The 27,018-nt window shown below is 41.0% G+C and overlaps 1 protein-coding gene across 1 annotated transcript in view; it reads right to left on the bottom strand.

Moving 5' to 3' along the window:
* Positions 1-24,454: 24,454 nt before the first annotated feature.
* Positions 24,455-27,018, bottom strand: part of BTG1 (B-cell translocation gene 1, anti-proliferative) — a gene marked incomplete at its 5' end in the record, with an annotated part of 4,227 nt that continues 1,663 nt past the window's right edge. Inside the window, 2 exons of the mRNA XM_014963306.1 lie at positions 24,455-25,742; positions 26,986-27,018. Of these exons, the coding sequence (XP_014818792.1) occupies positions 25,378-25,742; positions 26,986-27,018 (398 nt within the window). The remainder of the gene's footprint in view (positions 25,743-26,985) is intronic.

Here is a 27,018-nt window from a genome sequence, read left to right as displayed (position 1 = left end):
CCGAGCCACAAGATAGTCCTCCCCGAAAGGAAACTAACCCTGATTGCATGACTGACAGGATTGTAGTAAAAAAAAATATAGCTCATTTTAAAGTTTACCCAAGAGCGGTGTCTCTTCAAGCAGCGTGACCCTGTGGCTTCATTTAACATTTCTAGGACAGAGTCTGCAAGGTTAATGTGTTAAGACAGTAAAAACTTTCCCTTTGCCTCGGGCACATCACTTCTATTCAGCAAGGCAAATAATACCCCACCTACAGCAGCCTGCCCAGAAGCCCAAAGGCTGCACAGCAACAAGCCTCTGTTTCTTCCCCCGTCGCCTCGTCTCCTTGAGACTGACATTGCCTGGGCGCTGAATAGCCTGGTGGGAAGAGTTCAATGCAGGGTTTGCACTTTCCCAGCCATTAGCCAGCTGCCACCGCATTTCATTATCTTAGGGGGTGCTTTTATACATCAAAGGCACTTCCAAACAGTGTGATGAAGTGGAAGTAACCGAGCTCGGGCCACGTCGCGAGTCGTGGTATTATTTATTGTCGTTATTTTATTTTTGCGTCCATCTCATGCCATCTGGCCCGTTGACTGTAAAGGCTGGTGATGGAAAAAAGACTCGACACACCCCTCTCAGTTTCTTGGAGTGAATCCTGCTGAACAACCGGGCCTTGGAGCAACTGCCTGTTGTTATCAGGACTCTCTATTGTTTTGCACAAGGAGCCCTCTAAAAAGCAAGGGGAAAAAAAACAAAGGTAGTGCGCAGGATCTCATATGAAAACAAAGTAAGCAGAGCATGAAAAGCGGCACTGAGATGGCTTTTTCTTTTCTTGCTTTCTGACATAGCCAAGAAATAAAGAGTTGAAAAAGGTTTTCTTTCAGTCTTCTAAAGAAGCTGCCTGTGAACAAGCCAAGGTAGTGGGTTTTGCATAAGATCGCCTCAGATCACTGTTCAGCTGTTTTAACTTACTTCAATTTTTGTGTTATTATGGCTTTCTTTTAAGGACAAAAGCCCATATGGCTGGTGATTTATTGTACTTCTCCAGAGTCTGAAACCTGCTTTCCATTACCGGAAATCTCTAATTGATACATTCATAAAATCTTGAGAATTACATTAAAAGGTGAAAAAAAGTGAAATCTCTCTCTGTGTTCACAGATTGCTAATGAGTGGCCTAAACAGGAGTTGTCAGTAGATGTACGATTAAGTTGCACTCTCAGATGGTGGCTCAGTTTTACAGACCAGGAAATAAACTACAACACATTTCTACCTCTGTTGTGCCTGCCTGCCACCAAAACGCCCTGTTGCCAGAAAAATAAACTCAACAAGAAATGCTCATACTTCCATACTGATATTTTATGGCAGAGATATTTTGGTTGATGGCTTATTTTACTTTCATTTAGCCATTAACTTGAGGCTTTAAAAATATAGTAGTTTGACTGTGGGTGAGACAGGACAATTGACTGTGCAATGTCAAGGTAATATGGCTTGAAAAATGCCCCAGACATGCGAGTCATCACTTCCAGAACATTGGTTCTCTTTTTTCGCAAAATCACAACATCATTTTGCATTTTTGATTGCTTGCTATGAAAATAAAAATTTGATATGGTAAATTCTGGTGTGTATGGGCCTGATTCTGTAAACAAAGCCATGTAGGTAAAGGTTTTGCTCATACAGATTCCAAAGATGAGTGTGCATGAAAAAGAGTTTGCAGCATCAGGGTCAAATTGGCAGCATTTTAGTAGGCTTGATTAACTTAATTTGAGATTGGCATGAATAAGGGCTGAGACGGCACAAGACTTCTAATTTTGCCTTAAAATCTTTTTCTGTCCTGTGCTCACTACAGCTAACCTGTAGCTGCGAAATATCTCCCTGTAAGCTAGCAATTAGATTGCTACCCGAGATTGACTTGGAAATAGTAGCCAGAGAATTCAAGCTACTGGCAGCCAACATCAAAAACAAAAATCCCTGACCTTGACTGTTCTTAATACAAAAGCCCTTTTCCTGCTGTTTTTGAATGAACGAACGAACAAGAGCCAGCAAATGATATAGCAGACACTTTCTTCTGAAAAGATAAAGCAAATTTGTTTTATTTCTGTCTACAATTTGCTGCCTAAGCACAAAGGCAGGAAGCAATATTGGGAAATTCTTAAAAATATGATTTATGCTGGATAGAGTCTCTTCCTTCTCCTTTATATCACTTGGAACAAATAGTGAGCCAAGAATTTCCTGAACTTTTGCAATTTGCTTGGAAAATGCGTTCTCCCTTCCTTGCTACTGCATTGTGAAGAAAGCATTTATTTCTAGTAGTAGGTTTTAAATTTCACTTAAAATAAACCCGCATCTTATGCACTCTGCTCTGTCTCTAATCCTGCCATCCCAGCTTTCTTTGTAACAGGATTGAACAGGTGCCACGACACAGCTCCATTTTCAAGCTTCCCACAGATAATCTTCCCCATTTTAGAGCACGGCAGGCATCCCTTCTTGGGTAACCAACCCTGTGCCACGCAAATGGAGGGAACAGCCACAAATAAAGAAGTTCTTTGCTCATTTTTAGAAATATGAGCAAGCCAGATGTATTCAGTAAGTCTCCACCAGACATATTTGTGAAGTGTCCCAGAAGAGCTGCCTGCAGGAGATCTCAGGCTCCTGGGACAGGTATTTTTATGCGGATGAACTAAGGGAACCGCTCAGAAGCAATATGGCCAATGCAAGTAGGTTTCCCATCTGCGTAAGGCAATAGAATAGGACTTCTTTTGTCATTTTGATGAGCATTTATTGCCCATTCAGGACCAAATGTGTAAAATAGGGTCCCTTGATAGGCTGGGTGGGCAGCACTTTGCCCCTGTGGCCCCACAAGCTGTTGTTTGGGCTATGGCACCTGGACAAAATCCCCCTCAGGGAGGGCAAGGCAGTGTGCCGTGTCTTCTGCAGAGAGGTGGGCATCCAGCATGACCCCTCTCTACGGGGTTTTGGAGGAGGAAAACACAGCTGAGTAGGACAAAACTGCAGGGCATAGAGCACCGAGCAGCTCAGGGAGCGGAGAGAAAGGCTCCAGGAGGGGTGAGCGCTCGGTCTTGGCAGTACCTTTGTCTGGGGGGAGAGGCTAATTTCACCCTCTGATAAACTGGATTAGGGACAAATTCACTGAGTTAGCCTTTGGGCTTGGTTCCTCACCTGAGGAAAGCAGGACGGGCTTTCATGGTCCCGCTGGAGCCGGGCAGCAGCTGAGGACATGGCCCCCGGCGCTTTCTGCCCTCCCGTGGGCTGTGCCCTGGCAGCGATGCTCTCAGACCCCGGCTGCGGGCAGGCGCACGCTGAGGGACAGATTGCAGCTTGCCCAAATGCAGCTACCCCAGAGAGCGTGGTCCTTTCCAGCCCCTCACCTCCCCCTTGCCATCCCGCGTGGCTGTCATATGGATGCTTCTCTTTGCCAGCTGGTTTGGAACAACTCAGACCGCTCCCGTGGCACAGCTCTGGCGTGGTAGGAAGGAGAAAGGAGACGGGATCTGGTGTTTCCTTGCTGCTATCAGGAAAACAGAGAGGAATTAGAAAGAGAAAATGCAAACAGCACTGCGCTTGGAGTTACGGGCAGCTCTTACCTTCCAGGAGAAAGGGGTAAGGGGGAAACACACTACGGCTCTCAGGATCGCCTGTCAAATAGCACTGGGTGAGAGCTGGTCAACCAGCTCCTAAATCTGATGGTCAGAGGGAAAAGAGAGTTCAAATGATGCATCTCATTCACCAAAACAACGATAAAAGTGGGCTCCCATGTGAAGTTATGTTTCCTCTGCACTAGAATATCTTTAAACATCATGACAGCAAAGACTAGTGATAATAATAGTTCTCACTTTGTTTCAGATGTGGTAAAACTAAAAGCAGCTTTCTTTAGCTTTGCATTTCATTAAAGGTCACCATGAATTATGAATCTCTCGTCTGAACTGCTCAGCTATTTCCACGCAGTGTCACTGTCTGGACAACCTTCCTAACGCATCAACAGCTAACCAGCAATGACATAAGTTATGAGGCACAATTCAAGGAAACAAAAAACAAAAATGGAAGGATGTGAATTCTATGGAGAGCACAAAGAAAAATGGGTGGGATGCTCATTTCCTCAAATTGTGTATCAACTTCATAAGTTAGCTACAAATTATCCCCCCATGAAAGGATGAGGGTATCATCTTACAGCCCACCTTTGTGTTCTTTTTCTAGCACTCCATTGTGGAGCCAGGTCTCTGCTGCTTCTGTTTGAAGAACTGTAATTTTTTTACATGTTTTTGAAACATCAAGTACAGTTGTTGAAATGATTCAGCACAGGCCTTGCAGCTCAGAAAATCAACAGATGACTTCAAAATATCTGAAAAAAAAAAAAGAAATCACAATGCAGACTTACACTAACATGCTCAAATGACAGTGCTTAGACTATCTTTAGCAAGACAACAAATTAAGGATGAATTACGACATCTTGAAAACAAAACAGCTTTTTCATACAATATCTTGCAGTGTCTTTCAGTCAGGATGTCTGCATTTCTGAATGAGATATTTTTAATATATAATTTTTAAAGTTCTGGGTTTAGCTTCCTGTTACTTCATTGTCTCTTTTTTACCCCTAAAAAAATCCACTTTCCTCTTTCATTTTTTGTAACTTTACTTAAGAAACACATTTGTTAAACCCAGATATTTAATTTCCACACTATCTTCTGCTTTCAGTTAGCTACCTGCAAAAGCTAAAAATGCTGTTGCACTAATATACTGTATGCAGTACACATATACCAAATGCATGTTTGTGTTTAACCCTTAGCAGTTCTCAGTCATTAGGCTAACAGAATTATTTTTTAAAATTAATTTATTTTGGAAAAAAAGGGAAATCCTGTATCCATTTTAAGAAAATAATTTCTGATAATAATTCTGATTTACAGACCAAATTTGTATATCTTTTGCTTCACATATATGGACTTGCAAGACAAAATTAATGTGTTTTATCTATAAGATGGCATTTTCAAAGAAAATATTTATGTGTTTAGGAGACATTAAATTTATGTTACTATAGGATAGATTAATTAAATACCACCTCACTATCTCAGCAAAGAACATATTTGGGTTTTTTTATTATACAAAATAGATACTTTCTTTAGACCAGGAAGAGTTGCAAATAGATATAACAAGCATTATTTTCTATTGAAAGACAAAATAGCAAACATATAGTATAGTATTGCAAGAAAAAGCAAAATAAATTAAATCATTTTTCAATTGTTAAAATTTCATAAAATAGATGCAAATCCAGAGTTAATCAAATCTAGAAACAAATGAAACTGAAAGAGGATGCTCTGTACCAAGGAAAATTTAGTTTGACAATGTTAAATAGATAGCTAGGATCTGCTGGGAATACATACCTTGGTTTCATCTGATTGACCTCACATCATTGCTATGGCACATAACTACACCTGACAGGCCATTGATTTGGCAGTATGTAAAGTGGATCCTTAAGGAAATAGCTTGGCAGGGAACAGCTTCCCATGTTTTTCACATTCCCACAGCAAACATTCAAGTCCCTATCATAGTATTCATCACATACCGAGAGGAAAGAAAAACGACGCTTTCACAAAAGGCTTTATATATATAGAAAAGATGGTTAGCAACAGCCTCACATGTCAATTAACAGGGCTCTGATAACAAAAATAACACAATAATATTACTTTCCAATTTCAGAATGAAAAAAGCAATATTTTTTTCTCTTTTCAGCCCAGAACTCCAATAATCTTTACACTTTTCAGGCTTAGTCCTTGATAATTTTGCCAGAAGTATGCAGCGCACACACGTGCACAATAACAAAACCAAATTAGAATGCTATTTATTCTACTGCCACAAAAGCAATTTTACTCTACTTTGTGCCACCAAATGTACCACAATGTTTTCATCACCAAGTTAAAGAGAGTACGCCTAATGGCTTATGCAGTCCTGCTGCACAAGAACCCTATTCAAACATTTGCTCAAGTCATGCATGGTTTTAGTCACATGCATAATAGCCTACAGACAAAAGGCACAAGAGACAAGGACGGCTTTATGCATCAAACTGAAAGTAGTATTTCCCTGTGCTAATACTATGTAAACAACGGAGAGCTGCAGGATATCATATTAACATGACTGTTTGTGAAAGAGAAAGAATGATTAATTGATACCTAAAAACTACAGTACCTGTGGCTGGGGAGAGCAAACACATAAACAGAAATGATAATTAGAGACAAAACATTGATTTAGATGTTAACATAAAAATAACCAAAATGAATTATTTGTATTTGTTTACAATAAACTGAATTATATTACTTTAACACAGATTAATCAAAAAGCTTTTTGTCAGGATATGATAGAGACACCTTGGTGTTTCTATTAGATAGATGGACATGCTCACAATTTTAGGGAGACATAAATAGTTAAAACCTCACTATATATTGAAAGAAGGGTGTTGAGTGAATAGCAGAATTCAGTGCCCATTTCCTGCATAAAGCCTTATGTGTTAACATGGGGCAATGACTCTGGAGTCAACACCACCCATAAGGTATCACCCCGAGAGGAAAGAGTAGGGAGAGGGAGATTGCTAGGGCAAAATCATCAGTCGATGGAAACTGACAGGACACGGATCCCCCTATTCACAGCAGCTGAAGCTGCTCTTCAGAGTAGCAAACAAGGATGACTGCAAAACTATGAGTGAAGACAGAGTAATCTATTCATACTCACAGACTGGACATGGAACTCTGCTACAAATCTACAGGGCAGGTCGTAGTCAACAGAGTCGTCTGAAGATCAGGTGCATGCTCAGTAACACTGAGTATTGGTTTTGGGATAAACTATGCCATTTCCTAAGCAAAAAGCAGAGAACCCATAGTTGATGCACCCCTATGGATAAAGTTCTTGCTTCCAGCACAAAGACAATATAATGTAACCCTTCTACATGGTTCAATTATTAAAGAGTGCCAATAAAATCAAATATTTAGAAAAGTCCAGTCTTTGAATCTTGCTGATACAAAATGTTGCCTTAGAAGATGCATGAAACACATACATAAAATATACCTACAGCATTTCTATCTATAGATTCTTAAGCCCAGTATGAATGAGATCACTACCAGCATTCTCATTTTCAAAGAAGACAGAATCAGGAAAAGGGAAGTGGACTAGACCCAGTCCCTCAGCAATCTGAAAATGAAGCAAATGCTTTGTAGACCAAAACGTACTGAGTCCAAGTATCATCTATAAGAATGTGTCACCTCCCTCAACACGACACTGGGGCCCCACCTAACAAGAACATCTCTATGGCAAAGAGCTGCATAATTCTACAAAGCAGCGCAAAATGGAAATTCATTCCACACTGGAAAAATGTTAATTTATAGAAATGGAAATTTTCATGGGAACGGCTTACTTTTGATAAAATGTTCAGAAATAAATGGTTTCTCAGGTCCAGAATAACATTTTGATTCAAAATGAAAAAGAAAGGTCCCTAAAATAGCTTGCATCCCCATGTACAGTGTGCATATTTCCTAATTAATATTTTATACTCAGGCAGTTTTCACACAGCCTTAGAAGGCAGACTGGTGGCATGAGGTTAATGGAAGAAGAGCTTCAGAGAGAGCTTTCCGCCTGCCATTGAATGCTTCATCACCAGGTTATTAACTGTTCTGGTGGTTTTATATCTGCTGTGTGTGTGGCCTACAGCTTCAGTGTCAGGACGACTAATTTTTGAGGTGATATTTTTCAAATATTCTTCCAAGTGTCAATGCCAGATGATCTTGATTTATTCATTGCATGGGAAGAAGAGGTCAACAAAATCCTCCACCGCAACAGAAAAACCCAGATAACCAATGAAACACACAAAAAAGCCCTGAGCCCTTGTTGAGTACTAGACTACAGGATGATGCACCCTTAGGAGGAAGCTGAGCTGCTGATCTGGCAGTTAGATACCAGCACTGCCCTTTGCAGAGTGTTTTGCAGGATAGCTATCTGGCTGCTGCACACATAGATACACCCTCTTCTAAGGCCACATAGCTTTTCCTACACAGTGTATTTTTTGGTTCTCATATCTTTTACATATTGCTACCAAACCTAAGCCTTCTTAGGAGATTATCTATATTTACCACTACATGTAGTGTGCCTTATTGTCAACATACTTTTTAGACTGTCCGTCTGTGTGCGCTAGCATTTCTAAAATTAAACAAAAAAACTTAACAAATATGAAGTGGCAGTACCTACAGATCAACTATATCATCAGGAATTTAAAATATTAGAAAAGAATCACCAATATTACCTTCAAGATACTCACCACAGCCTGTATTGTCATAGCTCAGTCAGCGGGGTTGTGTCTGCCATGGGTTTAAGCTCACATCAGAGCCACCCAGAAAGCCTGGCAGTCCCCCAGAGGCTGCCCTGCCCATCATGTTATTTGCCTTTTTCCTACTTCCAGTTGGGAACAGTTGTTTGAGAGTATCCTGGCCATCTGATATCAGGATGTGAAGCAACAGAGGAAAACTTTGCCAGGTCTCTAGATTTCTGGTCTTTCCTCCTTTGCCTGTCTGAGTAAGAGTTATACTGTGTGTAGACCTGAGTCCTGACTCACTGATCAGGACTGACCCTCGGATGAGCCTCATACCACCACTTGCAGGACATAAGCCTATATATAGTGTTGGAACAAGGCAAATGGAAGTGTGTTAAAGCTTGAAACTAAGGTTTTGATCTTGGCTTAACATTTGTGACAACATACTCAGATACAAGATGAAAGGCAGCTCCTTTACTTACCATTGTACAAGGTGTGCAAGTATATTAAGACTGCTCTTTTAGTACTGACAGAAAGATATCACTTATTAATAAGTGAAATTTCTCATTAGCTTTTAACACTAAGCTTGGCAGAATGAAAATACAGTCTCTCTGAAAGTCAGCAATGAAACTATCACAAGCTGTACTCAGGATATAAGAACTATAAAGTACATGAAAAAGTAGTTTTTCATTTTTGGGAGGGATTTAGAGAAAATCATGAGCACACAGATGAAATTACAATTGAGGATTTGTTGTTGAGATTTTTTTTCCCCTTTGTTTGCAAAAGATAAAATAAACCACTTAAAAACATCTTTCAGAGATACCAAAAAGCTTTTTGCAAATTTGGGTTAAATTGAGTGAATGAATTTGACAGGCTGAAACGAGGAATAAAATCAGAAACATATAAACCTTTGCTTTCCGCATTTGCTAGTCAAACCATGTAGGTTTCTGATTTTAGGATGTTTTCATTCAGAAAGCTGCTAAAGCTTTTTACAAGCAGCAAGAATTTTAGTAGATTTTGCTCCTGGGCAATTCGAACACTTTTTCCCACTGTGTGGTTTCACCCCTAAATATATAATTCCTGTAACATTGATTCTTTATATTATTTATTATGACATAACACTTGTGTAACCCTGAGAAACCAGCAAATCCGTGTTTACTGTGAACCAAATGCAGGAGAAGAATGTAGAAAGCTGGTTGCTTTCTCCGGCATTCACACCTCTCTTGGCGGTTCCTCACCGCTACCCAAAAGCAGTGTGAAACTATCAAGCTGTCCATAGAAGGAGCTTTTTACTAAGCCTAGGCTCTGTGATGATGCAAATCTGGCGTAACATTTGTGGCATTGCTCCCCAGGGCTGCTCCCAAGCCACATTTCTGAGGGAAGAGCCACAAAAAGGCACGGGATTGTGGCTTCTAAGAGGACAAAGTTGCTTTTTTCACCACCAAGATGGCACTGCACGAGCTTTCAGGTCCCTGAAGTCCCTCTATTCAAGCACACCAAACTCTTTCAGTGTTGGAGTTTAAGCCCATTTTTAAATGGCTGCTTCCACCATTCGAGGCTGCAGGACAAAGACATGCACCAACATGGGCAAAGATGACTATTTTGTACCAAGGAGCACGGACAGCAAAAGGTGTTCAAGGCTTTTACTTCAGCCCTCTTTCCCTCACCAGGTTGCAGGAACTGTATCACATAGCCTCTTTCACAAAAACTGAGGGGAATCTCTATGGATCTTTTATTTAAGAAAAATAATAAAAATTAATATTCCTGGTGAAGAAAATAAGGGAATTTCAGAGCCACCAAAAGGTCCAACCAAAATGTTGGCATTAAACCCAACTGCAGCTGTAAGCTTCCAAAATTAACTGCTTCCCAATTATGACAATAAAATCCAGGGAAAACCATCATATGCTTATTAATGCAACATCTGCATGACTGCATGCAGGGATCACTCCACTTCCATGGATCTGCCTGGCTCACAAAAATGCCCAGGTTACAAGAACCTGGATTTGTTTACTAGCGATTGACAAAGTGTGAAAACATGGCCGGTCTAGGTAGGAGACAAAAGCTTCTTGTTCATTTAGGCTTCTTGTCTGAATTAGTGTTTAAGGAAAAAGAAATCAAATATGAGTTCTGTAACTGCTGAAATAAGAAATACAAATCACAGTTAGGACAGCTGGATAACCTGTGTTCCTCTCCTGTCCCCTACAGCAGACCATACTACCGTGGTTTGGCCAACATATGCAAAATGCTACAGCTTTTCAATCACATCTATTGAGCTTATATGTTTCTTACTTGGGAGACGCTCTCCTCCTAGAAGTTAGAGCCCAATCTCAGTTTTCATTTTAGTCACTAATGTATTTATGAAAATAAAAGACAAGATCAATCGAGCTTCTGTCCTTCAATGCTGTCATCCATTCTGAAATACTGTACTTAACACAGGGATGGACAAAAGCCACAAGGAACCTGACGCAGCAACTAATTTGCCACTGTAACGTGGCAACTGATGCTCTGCACTTGTGAGAGTCATTTGGGTCTCTAATATGTATTTAAACATGCACTGAAACAACTGTCCCCTGTAGACATTCAGTCACTTTTCCTATATAAATTCTGGGCATGTTTTTGTTCCCCTTTTATATTTCATTTCCCTCACTAAACTGCGAGCTCAAAATGATTACATAACCTAAGCAAAATACAGGCATCAAAGCAATGAAAATATTCTTTTTGAAAGGTGACAATTTGAAAAATGAGTATCAAATAAGCAAGAAAAGCACCTTTGCCTTTCAGATTTCTTTGAGGACCTCTCCCCTTCCTCCAGGCTTTCTATACCAGCTCAGGCGGCTGTACAAAAGACTTCATTTTCACAGTGCTACAGCTCAGGCGGCTGTACAAAAGACTTCATTTTCACATCTGCATCATTTTCACATATCTGCATAGATACTAGTTGCATAAGACACAGCTTGGGAAGAAGGTACAAAAAATCTGTACACCTTCAATGAACCTTAGACCCATATACAAAGAAAGACTACCAAAACAGCATGGTATGGCCAGTTGCTTCTCAGAGAATGCAGGGAAAAGGGAGAAAATGTCCAAAATGTAGAAGCTTACATATTTGTAAACTCAGAGCTTAAGGACAGAAATAAAAAGGGCTCATGATCTAAGATTTTATTAACCGTTTCAACCTCTGTTATATCACAGACCTCAACCTTTCATCCAGTTTTACTAATACCAAACATACTAATTCATGTTTAACTTTAATATATCTTCCAGAAAGTCACATGATCTTGATTTACAGACATCAGGAACTTGGTTCCTTTAGTGGGCTGCTCAAAGGATCAAACCCTCTTTGTGAAAAATGTGTAATCTACTTCCAAAAAAATGCCTGGATTCAGATATTTCCTAAACTTCTCTTTCTCTCCTTCTCCATAAGGCTGTAGGATTTTTGGTCACCCAGTATTTGATGTTGGGAAGGTTCTTTCAGGCTGTTAAGTGGCTTCTCAGTCCTGTCCTTTTGATATGCTAAACCAGGAGAGAGAGCTAAGGTCCAGCTGCCAGGACCTCTTTCAACCCTGAAGTCATTCAGGTGGCACTGCTCTGCCCTCTCCCCAGTTTCTGAAGTCCTTACACCAACATTGACACCAATGTGATAAGCAGTTTCCTAGCATCTGTAATGCCACATTTCAAAGTAAAATCACACCTTTCCTTCCCCTACTTGTTATACACCCAAGGGTCTCACTTTCTGCCCTAACATTGTGGTGTTAGCTGCTACTCTTCCTGATCTGCTGAGCTGCAAATTCATTGCAGCCACTGGACAGTTTCCCACTGCATAGACAGAGGACTTGTATTTCTTACTCCTAAGTGAATGAATGACTTTGAATATGTTTCAATAAGGTCAAATATAACATCAAATATATCATCAGTGGACTGCTTATCAAGCAATATACTCAGTGTCAGCACTTGATTTGCCTTAGTTTATGCTTCTCCAAACTGTCGCATATAGGCATTTTAGGAGCAGAGGTTTTATATGAATTTTCAAAACACTAATGAAAATCCTTAATAGTGCTTTTACAGTGCTGGTCCCTGCAGAACTTGACTGGAAATATTTCCATTCAGTGATGAGTCTCCATTGACAAACTTTCTGAGAACAGCCAGTTCTACTCCATTTATTGTGTTCTATGATACATTACACAGTTCTTAACAAAGCTATTATGACTGGAAAAAATATCCAAACAAATGAAAGCTCTGTATGTTAGAGCACCAAGGGACAAATCCTCTTCTCTCTGAAATCAAGCAGAGCCTGAGAATGTTCTTTGTTGAGAGCAGGAGCAGACTCAATCTAAAAAAATTAAACCACAACTCACTCCTATGTTGCCACATGCACAGAGGAAATTCATTTCCAGCAAGCAACAGCATCTTTCCCTCTAATCCAAAATAGCAATAATCTGTTCTATAATCTGAATGACATTACTCAACTGAGAAAGTTTCTAGTGGGTTTAACTAAAACAATCCATTAGCATTTGCAAGTACACACAGCAAGGCAAGACTGAATAGCAACTCACTTTGAAAAAAAAACCCAAAACAAATCAAAATAACTCACAATTCTTCATTTCTAAATGTATTAATTTACAAGTGAGATAAATTCATTCCGTGACCATATTAACGGATCATCATGCAAAAGTATGATATTGTGGGGTTTTGTGCAGTCACTGAGTATCCAAACATTCAGCTGAAAGGTGATGTTTAAACACCATTGTGCAATAAAATGCACAGCACAAAATAAAAACAAACAGACCACCTCATAGCTTTTAAAGGAAATACAAATGAAAAACTTACGAGAAACAATGGAAGTCGATGGGCTTGTGGGCTGCTGTGAAGATGAGACCAGTGTCTGGTCCTCTTCACCATCACTTAGAAGTGTTAGCTGGACAGATAAACAGGAGTAGGAGGCAACATTATTTACAACACATTAAATGAAAGATAAGTTGGAGCTCAGTGCACCACCTAAAACAGGGACACCTCTAAGAGTCTATCTATTGCTCTCTGCTCCTTTAGTGACGCTGGCTGCCCTTCCCTGTCATGAGTAAGCATCTTCCACGCCATGAGACAGTCCTGTTTCACGAGATGCCGATTCAATATGACCATCCTCCTCCTGGTTTCATGGAGCAAAAAGAAAACAAGCACTTTCGGAGAGTGTTAGCAGTCTCCTAAAGAAAAAGAGCACGTGGGCAGCCCCTGCTGCTTCCAAAACTTGTATCACCATTTCATAATGATGTTAATAGTTGCCCTGGCTCCCCATATGCCCTTCTGGATTTTAAAGCCCCCAAAGCTAGGCAGCAGCGTACCCTTCTTGTGCAAAAATAGATGACTGAGAAGACATAGCAATATTGCATATTGCTACGAGCAACATAGCATATTGCTATCCATAGCAATAATCTGGAACTAGGTAAGAAAAATCAGTTTTAATTATATTCTGGCTTCTTATGTGTAGCTGTTGACACCTTCAACAGTGGGTTACAAAAAGTAAACAAGTATGCAATCTCTAGCTACTAGATAAAAGTAACATCATTGTTAGTCCAATAAGATCTCCCAGGAACCTAGCAGTAGTACTGGGAAAAATACTCAAATGGCACATGCAGTCTTTGCAAGACTGCAGAGTATCTAGGTAGAATGTATCATCCAGTGAGGTTTGACTCAGAAAAACAGTCATGTTAATCTGGCAGAGACTCCCTTTGTCTGGCACTTCCCAGGATGCAGTGAGAGTACATCCCTTGTGCTTCAGTAGCTTTTCTATTCCTCTGAGCCTGCAATGGCACCTGAAAGAAGCCCTGAAGAGACACCCTGTCCTACCTGTGATTCCTCAAACTGTTTATTGCCAGCCTGATACTCCTGATTAAACCCCGCACGACTGAGCTGGGGGTGTAATTCATCCAGCAGAGCTACACCCCAAACAGCTACCGCCCAAGAGCAGGAGTCCATCAGGGTTCTCACACAACATGGGGCGGCTGCCTGGCAGCTGGAAAAAAACCAAACTATTCCAGTGTGTTTTATGTGTAAACCCAGCATAGCTAATACAAAAAAAAAAAAAAAAAAAAACACACTAGTGTGTTTAGGTCCTGTTAGAGCACTCTTTTCTCAAGGAAGCTGTACTTAAAATGTCCAGTTTTATGTTTAGCAAGCTTAACTTGATTAGTAAGTACATTGACGTCAATCCCAAGGAAAACCAATGGTTTCAAATGAGCCATTTTACTTTGACACTAAACAGCAGGATTTGGCCTCTTATGTTTAAGAATTCACTTTTGAAAACTAAGAGAAGCATGAGATGAGGACTGAAATAAATACTTATTTCTTCTTCACATCAAGAAAATAATACATACAAATTAGCACGTAGTACAAAATTCCCTGGAGAAAAGTGTGTATGCCCACGGGCACAGAGCACAGGAAGCTGCCACGGAGCAAGCTAAACCCTGCAACTTCTCAGAAATAAATTTTCATCATTCCAACTACTCAAGTACACATTCCCGAAATTCAGGAAACATATTGCTAATTATTTCCTCTAAGGTACTGCAATTCCAGTGAATTTCAAAATGAGTGTGTCCGCAGAGTAAGCTACTCTTCATTTGTGGCATTAGGAGTTAATAAAATAGCATCTAAACAATCAACGTACTGTAAGTTACAGCACATTAAACAATCGCATGTAGGACCATTCAGAAGGAGAGAGTGAAACTTATCTAATCAGATGGAGTCTGGTATCTGAGCAAGGTCTCCCTCTCTTTATAGGAAGAAGAGAACCTAGTGCTTATTCTAGAGTGCATCCCTGCTATCCTGGGACACGGAAACCACCTTGAAGATTTTCCCATGAAGGGCCTGTTTGTCTTCATGGACCATCAGGCGAGCCGAGGGATGCGGTCTCAGACTCAGGCCTGGAGATGACTGGAGAGAGTTAATATTGGCAGAGAGAAGCAATAGGCCACAGAGAGGCATTCTCACCTGGATGCAGGGCACTTGTAAAGCAGGTGACAAGCCTCTCTGAAAGCATTGTCTCCACCTGTGGATCAGTCTCTCCAACTCCTGATAAAAATCAACCAAATTAATTTCAACTCAAAGTGATGACACCCGTGTCACAGTGAATTCAGAAAAGGACATTCGTTCATGGCTTGAGTATTTTGTAATGAGATTTAACGTGCCCTAACTTCAGACTTTCATTTGCCTTTCCACCTTCCATTTTCTCAAATTCCTTCCTCTCATTGCCATTTCTCCTAAGGGCAGAACTTCAGATAAAAAGCCAAAATAAAAGAATTCTCCCCATGCTTCCAGGGGGAAGGACACAGAGTGCTTTCTTGCCTTTTGTTGTGTCCACCTCTTTTTGCACCAATATTATGTAATAATAATTGTTTAACAATACCAAGGTATTTACAGAACCTTGTCACACATTTCATGCTACTCCAAGCTCTTCTTTCATAGCAATAATTTAGTTTCTTGTATATTTGCATGAATGTACCTCTAGGTACGCGCAGCGTGTAAGTAGCTGAACTGTTAAACATTTTAAGTAACCTGACCATTCTCGAGAAGGTAAGGCAGTGTGCAGACCCACCACAGGAACAACGAACCAACCACAACTACCTCTCCCTGAAAAATTTCCTCTGAAAAGGGTTCTTTCTTTAGAAATCATTAGCTCAAAATGCCTTTTTGCAGTGCATATTACACACCATCATCAAGAGAATAACTGCCTTCTACATCACTGCAGCTCTCCTGGCTGCTGACCTTACATTATCAGCAGCCCAGCCTGGATCCACACTCCTACAGCTACATCTGGAAAGCAGGCTGCAGAGAAAATAATCACTTGAGAACCCAATTCCAGCAAATCAGCGCTGCCCTTTATCTTGGGCTTGAGCAATATATAGTAACAGTGGGTGCAGTTGAACACATACCAAACTCAAGGACTGTGAAGATGAAGGACTGGATTAGGCAGTGAGTTCTGAACGTGCAAAGTCCAGTTTCCCAAAGTACCGCTGCCCTGCTACCGATCGAGCGTGTCCCATCAGCGCTGCAGAGCAGTGCTCGACGTTCCTGTAGGTGCCTTAATAGCAGCTGTACAACGCTTGTAAGGTTTCTAGTGAACACGCTTAGTTCACAGGCAAAATATGCCAGGCTGACAAGCACAGGAGCCTGGGGCAATGAGATTCATAAAAAATGGAAAGTTTCAAATATACACAAGAAAGAGGTAAACTTGTTGTTTTTTTTTTCCCTGTAAATTCCCTCGTTTGTCCTCAAGGACAGCACATAAATGTGTATGTTACAGCCCATGTGATCAGACACTCTCTGAAGAACTATAAACAATGGGACTATGAGTCATTATTAGGCTGGAGTTATATTCAGTTCTTTCCCACTGACTCACCATATGGATTATTTGTCTGGTTTTGTGCCCTCTCCCCTTCCTTCCCTCCACGGATCGTACCTGACCCCTTCCAGAGATGGCAAAGGCAGCACGTGTGTGTGTTTGCTTCACACACCCCAGCTCTTGCCGCCGGGTGACAAGGGCAGGCTGCTGGGCTCCTGCGCACGGGCGCTGAGCTCCCCACATCTCCAACGCCCCCGGCCATCTGCCAGAGGTTGCCAGCTCCCCAGCAGATGTGACAGCAGCACCGGGGCTCCCACACCGTCTCGGGTGTTGCGGTCTGACATGACACAAATCTACCAACTTAAACGACTTCAGCTAATTTTTTGAGCAAGAATCAGAAGAGCCATTTCTGCCGCCCCACCTACCAGGATGGTAATTTATGGCAAAGTGGAGGAAGGAGTGGGTTTGGATAGTTGCACATCTTAACCCGCTGCAGCTAGGTCAGACCCAGCAGTACATCAAAGCTTTCACCTTTCATTTAAAAGAAAAAGGTAAAGCTAGTTCCTAGCCTTCACAGTCGTAGAAAAATTGTGTTGAAGTTATGACTTCCAAATCTTCAAAGGCAGATTGTAAATAAAAGTGCTGACATTTATTGCTTTTAAGCAAATCACATACTGGAGTGTGACTCATGAACACTGGAACTGGCAAGCAGCGAGGCAATCATGTTGAGAATGAGATCATGATGCGGTAGGTGTGCAGCATTCGCTTTCCAGCCTATTCGCTATCTCTGTTCTACAGTAATAAAGGGGAAAGTTTCTTTTCAGTCAATAATAAAGATTTTAATGTGCCTTCCAGTGCCTATGGAAATAATAAAAAACACATTTCTGCCTCACTGAGAAAGCTTTTGCCACATACTCGATCTCATAAAACACTGAAGGGCATATGACGTATTCACATTAATAAGTCAAAAGGCTTCATGGTACTCATAATGGCAAAATTAGGAATGTGCAAAGGCTAGGGTCTTAGATTTTAAAAGTGCAGATCACATTGGAACTCAGATCTTCCTTTTATTGATTGTAAACTGCTTGCAAAGGGATGCTCCTGTAGATAGGAGGGTGCACCAAGAAGGGGCAAGAAAAAGAAATCAACATATTTGTACTGCAGAATTAGTCATAGGGTTACATCAGTTTGATAATTCAGGAGACATTCTGTACAATGCCACTTGGCTTGGAATTGGCTTCAGTAACTCTATGAATAGTGATTTCAAATTTGAATGACATGCACATATTTTTCAACTGAATAATTGTGGAAACTATCACTTTCAGTACTCAGAGTCAGCGTTCTGCTGTTCATGATGCCAGACTTGTCAATTCTGCAAGCAACAAGCTTTGAAGATAGTCACAGGCACATTTGGATAAACAATCAAGCAGATATATTTGTTAAACTGTCCTTCTGAAAAGTACTTACATATTTGCAACATGGTTCTTCTCAGTTACATTACAAAAGCCTCACCCCTGTTAAATATATCCAAACAACAAAGTATGATAAATAACATCAAAATTTAGTCTGGTACCTTCCTCACACAGAAACAAATCCTTTGCAAACATGGAACTAAATTTATCATTTGCTTTAATGTCATCATGATTCAGACTGATACTGACATTTCCACTGCCTTATTTTTTCCCCACCGATATGGAGGCTACAAACAGAACAACCTTACGCTGACTGCAAGCTGGGGAGTTAGACAATAGGCTGTAAATAACAAAGGAAGCGAGCAGTTAGGAGTTAAAAAAACAGAGAATATTATAATATAAGCTAAATTGAGAGATGGAATTGCAGACGTTGGTTAATATCACCAGCACAACTTTCTAACATTAAGTGTCCCACCCAGGCAGCTTGATGTTATTTTGCAGTTATGATATAGAAGCTTTCACACTTGTAAACAAATTTCTAATTTACACACTATCAAATTTGAACATTACCAGATAGAAGCAACTGTTCTGGTGCACCCTACTAGGGAAGGGTGCTAGGCTCAACCAAAATGGACCTTTTGCTGATTGTTCAGACAACTGCTTACCAGAAACCAAAGAAATCTCTCTCTTGCATTACAAAGTATTAGCATGAATATACAATTAAGATTCTAAAAGCATCTTAGCTTTATTTCATTTCAGCCTGGTATTAAATTGATTAAAATGTTGCAAATATCCACTAGTCAACTACAATTTGCTTTAAAACTTTACAGGAAATCTCGAAAATCTGCTCAACTGACTAGCAGATTGAATCGAGCTGCAAATTCACATTCAGAAAATGAAAAGAGAAAAACTGGAATATATGTACCCGTTAATACCAATATTTTAAGCCATAAAAAGTGAATGAGGATAATTTTCCCCTGTCTGTGTGAATTTACAATCTTCAGAACACCTGCAGTGACCTGTGAATTAAATCACAGCAAGCAGGGACTTCAGGATGACCCACTGGAAAAGACACTAATAATTAAGTATGTGTGTATATATATTTATATGAGAAATTTACACATGTACCTCTGTGTATATGTGCATATAAAAAAACCTTGGTTTAAACTTCAATGCATAGAAGGAATGCTGTCTTCAATACTCTTCTTAAAGTACAAGAAACTCGTTAATTAACCTGTGGCCAGCAGAACTCCAAAGACACCAATTATTACTTGTTCTTAGGTTAAAAAGGCAATAATAATTGAATTTATAGAACACAGAACAGCAAGAGCACACTGTTGGAATTTCTTAATTGCGGCCAATGTCAGCAGATGATACTATTGGTATTAGAAATGTGTCTTTTAAGACCATCTTGGAGTTAGAAGCTGTGCCCAAACGTCCTGGTTTGAGGTAAAATAGAACCAATGTTCTTTTCAGTAATTTTACTTTTCAGTAATTTTACTTTTCAGTTAAGTCTCTTCTAACTAACTAACTAACTCTGAAATTACAGCATCTTATCTCCATGTTATAGCCCTGTAGGTAGGCGTTGCTGTCTGGAACCCAACCACGAAAGCTGGGCAGCATCCCCAGCCCTGCCCCTGTCGTTGGGCATTTCAGAGACTGCTGCTCCTTGCATATATTCAAGGCTGCTCCAAGAACGCTGAAGTTCTCCTCCCTTGCGTCCTTATAGTGCTAACAGATGCATTTGTTTATGATTTTATTCAGTTATATAATCAGCACATAAAACAATCACGCTAGATTTTACAATGCCCCAGAGAAACTGCAAAGCTAGAGGCCATTTCCTGACATCCATGAGGTAAATGCATCAAATAAAGCCACATCTCTCAAGAAAACTTTAAAAGGTTGTTGCAAGCCATGAGATGCTGAGCCGCTGATCACAGGAATCACAAGGTAAAAACACTTCTCTCCGCAAAAACATACTCAACATTCCCTCAGGCTGGGATTTTTCCCATCCACTACGGTCACAGTCCTATTTCCCTTCCTCATGTGTTGTCATGGGTCACTTTCAGCGGAGAAAAACTCAAAACTTGAAGATAGGGCATTTTTCACTTGTTTTCCTTAGTTGCGAGTGATTTCTCCCTGCCAGCTTTGCAGTCGCAGAATTGCAATACGACAAGGGCAAATCTGTGCTGTCACGCAGGCAGCCTTACTGCCCGGCTGGATTCCCTTCCCAGCAGCTGGGAGGAAACGTTCTCCTTGTTTAGACAAAAATATCAAATGGTTAGGAAATAAGGCGTGAGGAAAAGCTGTATACAAGGTTCGGGCTTGAGAAACACAAGGGCACAGAGGACGTGGCCACTAAGAAAATTCCACTGGACATTTAAGTTACAATAATTTAGATCTGTTCATTTATGGTAAGTCAGCCATTTTACTGTTGACCTACTTTGTATCAGCAATAATTTGTCACAGTGCATTCTCCAACTGCTACTGAAAGAAAGGTTGAAACCATACATTAAGAGCATAGTGTCAAAGCAACTGATGTTAATTACACCCTGCAATTCCTATGTTGATGAAATTGTCACTGCTAACGATTAATACAGCATTTACTGTCTAAGCCCAGCTTGCTCTACCAACCCTTGAAAGCCACTGAATTAACATCCTGCTTCACAATGTTCACTTTATGCCACATTGGAATGTAAATCTGAAACATGTAAAAATAACCTCTGCTATTACACCAAGAATGTGTAAATATACATTCCTTTTTAGGAGAGCTATTTATCTCTAGTCTATACATGTTTCACTCTAAACTAAAAACAGCTTTAACGTTCTTCAGTCAAGTGGCAGCTTTTGCCAATATAAACTATTTTACCTAAAAATTATGGCATCGAGTAGAGGAAACTTTGGAAAACGTACAGTGCTACTTGATTTATGGAAATTCAGAAATAAGCTTTACATAGATACACAAAAAAAGAAAAGCAGCAATGTTCTTCATTTTATTCATTACTAACCTGCACAGTAACAAGAGATCATATTCTCCCAGCATAAGTAAGCAAGGTTAATTAGAAGGACACCTTATGCGGATTTAGTGTTCATGTTCAGTGACATCTGCTTAATTTGGTGACAGAAATGTTTACAAGCATCAGCACAAACCAAACACTCCGGAGCATTAACTGGATTCTTTATGGTTTGCACATCAGTAAACTGTTTTGCAAGGTCCTAGTGCTGCAGTACAGTTCCCCTGCTTCTAAATCAGCTCTCGAGCTACTCGTTTACCCATTTAAATGGAAGGCAGTCAAGAGCATACAGGCTTAACAATATTTAGCCTTCAGAATTGTCATCGCTAGCTACGACAAGATACAGCACAACTTGATCTTCTGATCCAAGACGACTCTTTAGCGATGAATAGGAGAGACCTTTTTATCCTATGAACTGATTCAATACGAAAGACAACAAAAGTAGAAGCTGGTGCTGGTATTGAAGAGTGCCTCACATAGCTTATTTCCAAAATTCTCAGGTAGACTGATAGAACAAACCAATAATAAGAAAATCCTGTGGTACAACGAGGCCTGTCATACAGATCTACCAGAAAATCTTTGCAGTCAGCAGAAAATTAAAAAAAATATATATAAATAGAAGAATTAACATCAGCATTACTAGTAATTAAATGAAAGCTCTTGCATCTCTATTCAGACCTAAGAATGACTCTAGATGTACAGGAAGAAAAAGATCACGGTCTGAATGACTGCTTAAGCCAGATGTACATCTCCAGAATAAGCAGGGAAAAATCACAGAACTGCAAAGAGAACAGAAGAACAGAGATTCTTACAGGGTACATATAATAGAACTCTCTATAGGAGGATTGTTTCCGAACATGAAATATAAAAGTAAGCTTGAGTACATAGGATCTGATACCACACATAGCACTGGGGGGGAGCACGCTGTGAGAAAAAGAAACATTTCCTCACCTGGCATGAAATAGAAGGCAATTGTGCACTTTAAAAAAAGACATTCACTGAATGGTCAACAAGTCTTAGCAGACCGGTCGGTCTGAGAAGAGGTGGAACATAAAAGCTGCGTAGAGCTGAGCCTGCCCTTAGAACACCAACACAACAACAGGATTATTCAGTGCTTCACAAGGGAAGGCCACCTAATTTAACTAACGTACACTGGGCAAGCAGGTCTTGAATGTGCTCTCTCATCTCTATTATTTGCTTTAAAATAAAAGCCTTGCTGGTTTCATAATGGCACCTTAAATGAAATTCAAAAGTGACAAGCATTTAGCTCAGTGCACTGTTTGTTCTACCTGCACCAAAAACACAGGATTGGCAACAGCCTCCTCTTGCACCCTCCATGTCTCCATGGGGTCCTTCCTCTGCCCGGCTGCCGCAGCACGCTAAGCACTTGCACAATCAGACGAGGGCACGTTGTGTGCACGTTGGGGGATGCTTAAATGGCAGCTGGAAGAAACCCCAACAACTCTTGAGGACGCAGGTTGTACCAATTACTAGTTACAGCTGCAGTTAAAAATTACGCCATGAATGAAGGCACCCCACCGTAAAAGGAGTAAAATGTTAACCATCTACAGGAGCAGGCTCATTCTTGATTCAGCGTCACATGCCAGCCTCGCAGATGGAACACTCGCTGCGCCGCAAAGCTATGCTTAACTTCACCAAAAAGCAAGCACCGACAGCTGATGCTTTCATAACTTGCATAGCTCATGTCAAAGACCAGCTACACAGCCACCCTTTCTGATGCTGGTCTTACTGTGCAGCAGGAAAGACCACGGGCAGCACCACCATACACCAAGCACAGCTCAGTCAGCAGCAAGCTTCATGAAAGTTTAATATAGCGTTACGGGAAGCCAAGCTCAATGTTTTTCTTTCTATTTGGATATAATTACGCTGTCTGCAGCCATGTAACACAACAGAAATGTCTCTGAGTATTCTTACTGCTTGAATAAATCTCTTGCTTACAGACTCGATGACTTGAAAGCATCTTAAAAGTAGTAGAATTTTTAAGATATCAAGATGTGAACCTAAGCTTTGACTTTATGCAGGAGCAACACCTGTACTTTAAAGCAAGCTCATTCTGAAGCTTTGGTAATAGATCTACTATTGCCAGATCCAGACACACTCAGCGAGCTCCTCAAAGTTCACTGCTTCAGGAGCACTAACGCTTCCACCAGTCTGTGCCAGAAAGTCACAGCACTGGAGAAGCCCAAGCAATGCTTTGAAGTGCTGAACGTTGACATACATATGCAGATCATGGTAAAAATAGTATTTGTAAGGCTGAACTTTCAAAAAAAAAAAAAGTGGGAAAGAAATTGCTAAAAAAAAGCTAAACAGTTCAGTCTTACTTTTTGCTTATATATAATCAGTTATACTATAGAGCAGAAGACGAGGATCTTAAATGGAGGAAAAACACATTATTATTGCCACATTGTAAAGTCTCACAGCAGAACAGCAACTGCCACCATGTGTGGGGAGTCTGAAGCTCCATTCTATCAATAGCCAGCCAGTTTAGCTGGCAAGTAATGACCATTTTCCTCCAGAGCAACAGCAGCAGTCTCCAGAACTGAAGTGACCAAGTCGGGTAGGCCTTTTATTAAACACTCACAGAACAAAGTACGCTGGAGATAAGGAACAGAGAGTTCTTGAGTTTTACTCCAGCACTTTTAACAAGTGCAAATAAAGTGGTAAGGAATTTCTCTCAAGTGTAACTAACCACTGTGCTGTATACAAATGACATTAGTGTGGTGCTTAAGTGAATCACATCTCCACAGCATTCATTAACTTTGAATACACATTTAAGTATGGGCTTCTCACTTCGCCTCAACCAACCTTTTAAGTTTGGGAAAAAAGATCTACATACCTTTTGTTGAATTCCATCTTAATGATTTCTAAAGTGAAAGTCTTGCATCTGAAGAAAGCAAAAGGCAGCAACCTTTCTGTAGAGTGGTTAACCTGCTCTTAAGGCTACGGGACACTTGCCCCAGACACTCTTATTGAGCAGGGAATCCATCAGGGAAGAATTGAGAACTTGTGAGCAAGTAGGTCAAAATGGACATTTAGGTTTGCTATATCCTTCATCAGGAAGCCAAGTAAACTTTAATCCTCTGGATTTATTCAAGTCATCTTTGGTGGATGTTATTTCTGTACCTTTTCCTCATATCCTGGGATTATTGGCCCTGGAGTTATTTCCGCATTGACTGATTTTTAAAAGGTTTAAAGTGACACGTACATCATTGTGTTTCCCTAAACTTCCCAAGCATTTATATACGAGGTCTTCATTAATCCATGTCTGCATCAAACGTTCCCTAGCATCAGGGTGCCACTGATGTTCTTAAGCCTTTATAGTACCTATTTCATTTCCACTGTGAGACAAAAATAGTTTAACTGGTCCTATGTAATCACGACAAGAGATTAATTAAAATGCCAAGATAGGAAACAATTTATTATAGAGAGAAGAAAAATTTCTCATCCAAAATATAGAAATCTGTACAACTTTGCCACAATCAATATACATGAACTGTACAAATTTACACCAGTTCATAATTTACCAAATAAAAGATGACTAACAAAGTTCACAAAATAGATGGTGGTTTGTGGAAAAGACTTTTACCCAATTAAGAACAAGGAAATTACAAACCAGACCTCCACTTTCTAAAAATAAGAAGTTTACTCAGTCTTAGAAAACTACAAGCTAGCAAATGTACAGATAGCTGGCTGGTGCTAACACCACAGTTCAGACAGTGTCTTTATATGGTCTTTTTAAAGCCTGTTGCCATGGCAGATTCTGATCACTTGCTACTTTTGAGGCCAATGTAAAGATCTGACCATTTCCCCAGGTCATACTTACTAGTTTATCTTATGTACATTTATACATATTTGTAAGTGCCAGGTAAAAGTCTGAAAAATAAAATTTCCAGTACTATGGTGTTCATAACAATAAGTCTTGTTACTGAGCTGCCAAAAATGCTAACAATTAATAAATGTAATAGTGCAAATTTACTCTGCAAGACCTACTGCAGAGAATCACTTTATAAATACAGATTGGGGTTGAAAATTGGTGTAGAAATTACGTAAGATGTCTTGGAGAAACTGACCCTTCCTAGATGATCTTCACTCCCTAGCAAGTTGCAATCGTTTTGACTCACAGGCTATTAAATCACTGAAAGGTACTGTCCAAACTATGGCACTGTCACTTTAAAGTATACCACTCTAACGTGTGCCAGATCTTCACAGCTGTGACATGGTTTAAATTCCATAATCCATCCCCAGAGGTGCCCACCCAAAGTAAAAACCAAATTTATCCATCCATTTTAAGGTGATCCATCCACAGACTATATCTTAACCCGATACAGTCATCATATTGTAGCTTTTGGAAGGGCTAGTTCTGCCCAAGAGAAGTTCCTCCTTACAGCTTATTCTGCTGTCTACCATTTGCATGTTGGTGTTATTTTGGCTACCTCCTGCTGGTGCAGCTTCATACAGCACACAGATTGAGCCATCCTCTCCAATACGATAGGACACTTCATACGGGTCAACCCATAGAGTGAGTTCGCTTGGAAGAAGCTGGAACAGTTCCTGACTGCTCAATCCAATCCGCTGTGCTGCCTGTCCAATGAGAGGATCCATTTTATGGTTGATCCGGATACATCGGTAACCTGATCCCTTGCATGGCTTTTCTGGGAACCAGTGGTGTTTATAATGTTCTATAAAATAAAAAAATAATAAGAAGAAAAGATTATCCTCCTTAATTCTGGATTCAAAAAAGATGCAACAGTGATCATTGTTCTCCTGCAAATTTCACACCTCAAGATGTTGAAAAGCTGATCTTAGCATCAAGTGACCTGAAAAATCATTACAGCCTTTATTTTTGCCGATGATTTACATAAGTGTAGCGTCCCTTGGGAAGTGCTCATGCATAAAGTTACTGTTCCGTGCTACCGTATACAAAGAACAATGCTTGCCATCTGAAAGGAGTGAAATCCAACTTCCTGGGATTCACAGAAACAAATACAAAAACACAGAAGTGATTACACACAGCGCAGAAAAACTCAAGGGCTTCAAAATTCCAAGAACCAATAAGGAAAAAAAGCTCCTTCCCAGCATCCTCTTGAGATCACACCCATGCTTAGTTCCTCACATTCTAAGAACACCCAAAAATAACTAGGGAAGGAGCTGGGCAGCATTTACCGACTGACTCAGGCTGTATTTCGCCACTGCTCTTCCCAGCCTGTTTTCCAGGGCGAGATACCAATGACTTCACTTACCTTAGGAGTTCTATCCCACCCAAACCCCTATCTGCCCGAGGCTGCTTGTGGCCACCACCAAAGCACACGGGGTGGGACACGGGCTGGGGATTACAAAACCCACACGGCAGCCAAGAAACCCCTCGGTATTTGATCCTAACCGGAGCTGGCGGGTGGCTATGAGATGTTTCCAGAAGAAAGGGGAGCGGAGACTCATCGTCCACCGCTGAATTTTACCGGACAAAAAAAAAAGGGGGGGCGGGGAAAGAGCAACTTCGGAGCGTTTTATCCTCCGGGAAACCGGGCGGTTCGATGCCCGGGAGCGGAGCCCAAGTCTGGGCTGCTCCGAAAGCTTTTGTCTGCGGAGCCGAGAATGGGGGGGGCTGCGTGCGCGATACCCGAGCCCCTTTTGTTTACAGCCCGCTCCTGCCGCCCCCACCCGCCGGAGCCGCCTCGGCACGGGAGGGGGGTCCCCAGAAGGGACGATCCACGTCCGCGGAGCCCCACTCGCCCCCCCGCACCGGCTCCAGCCCCTCGGAGAGGCCGCTCTCCGCCTTCCCCCCCCCACCTCCCTCCGGCGCTGCCGCCGCCGGGCGGCCCCGCGGGCCCGGGCAGGCGACCCCCGGGGCGGAGGGGACAGCGCGTCTCCCCGGCCGGAGCTGGGTCGGGGGAGCGGCTCCCGCCGCAGCCGCGCCGCCCTCACCTGCCAGCAGCTCCTGCAGGCTCTGGCTGAAGG

This window comes from Calidris pugnax, unplaced genomic scaffold, assembly GCF_001431845.1.
Source record: "Calidris pugnax isolate Ruff unplaced genomic scaffold, ASM143184v1 scaffold44, whole genome shotgun sequence".
Lineage (NCBI taxonomy): Eukaryota > Metazoa > Chordata > Aves > Charadriiformes > Scolopacidae > Calidris > Calidris pugnax.
Note: the sequence above shows the minus strand (reverse complement) of the source record. Positions and strands in the feature narration are given on the sequence as shown.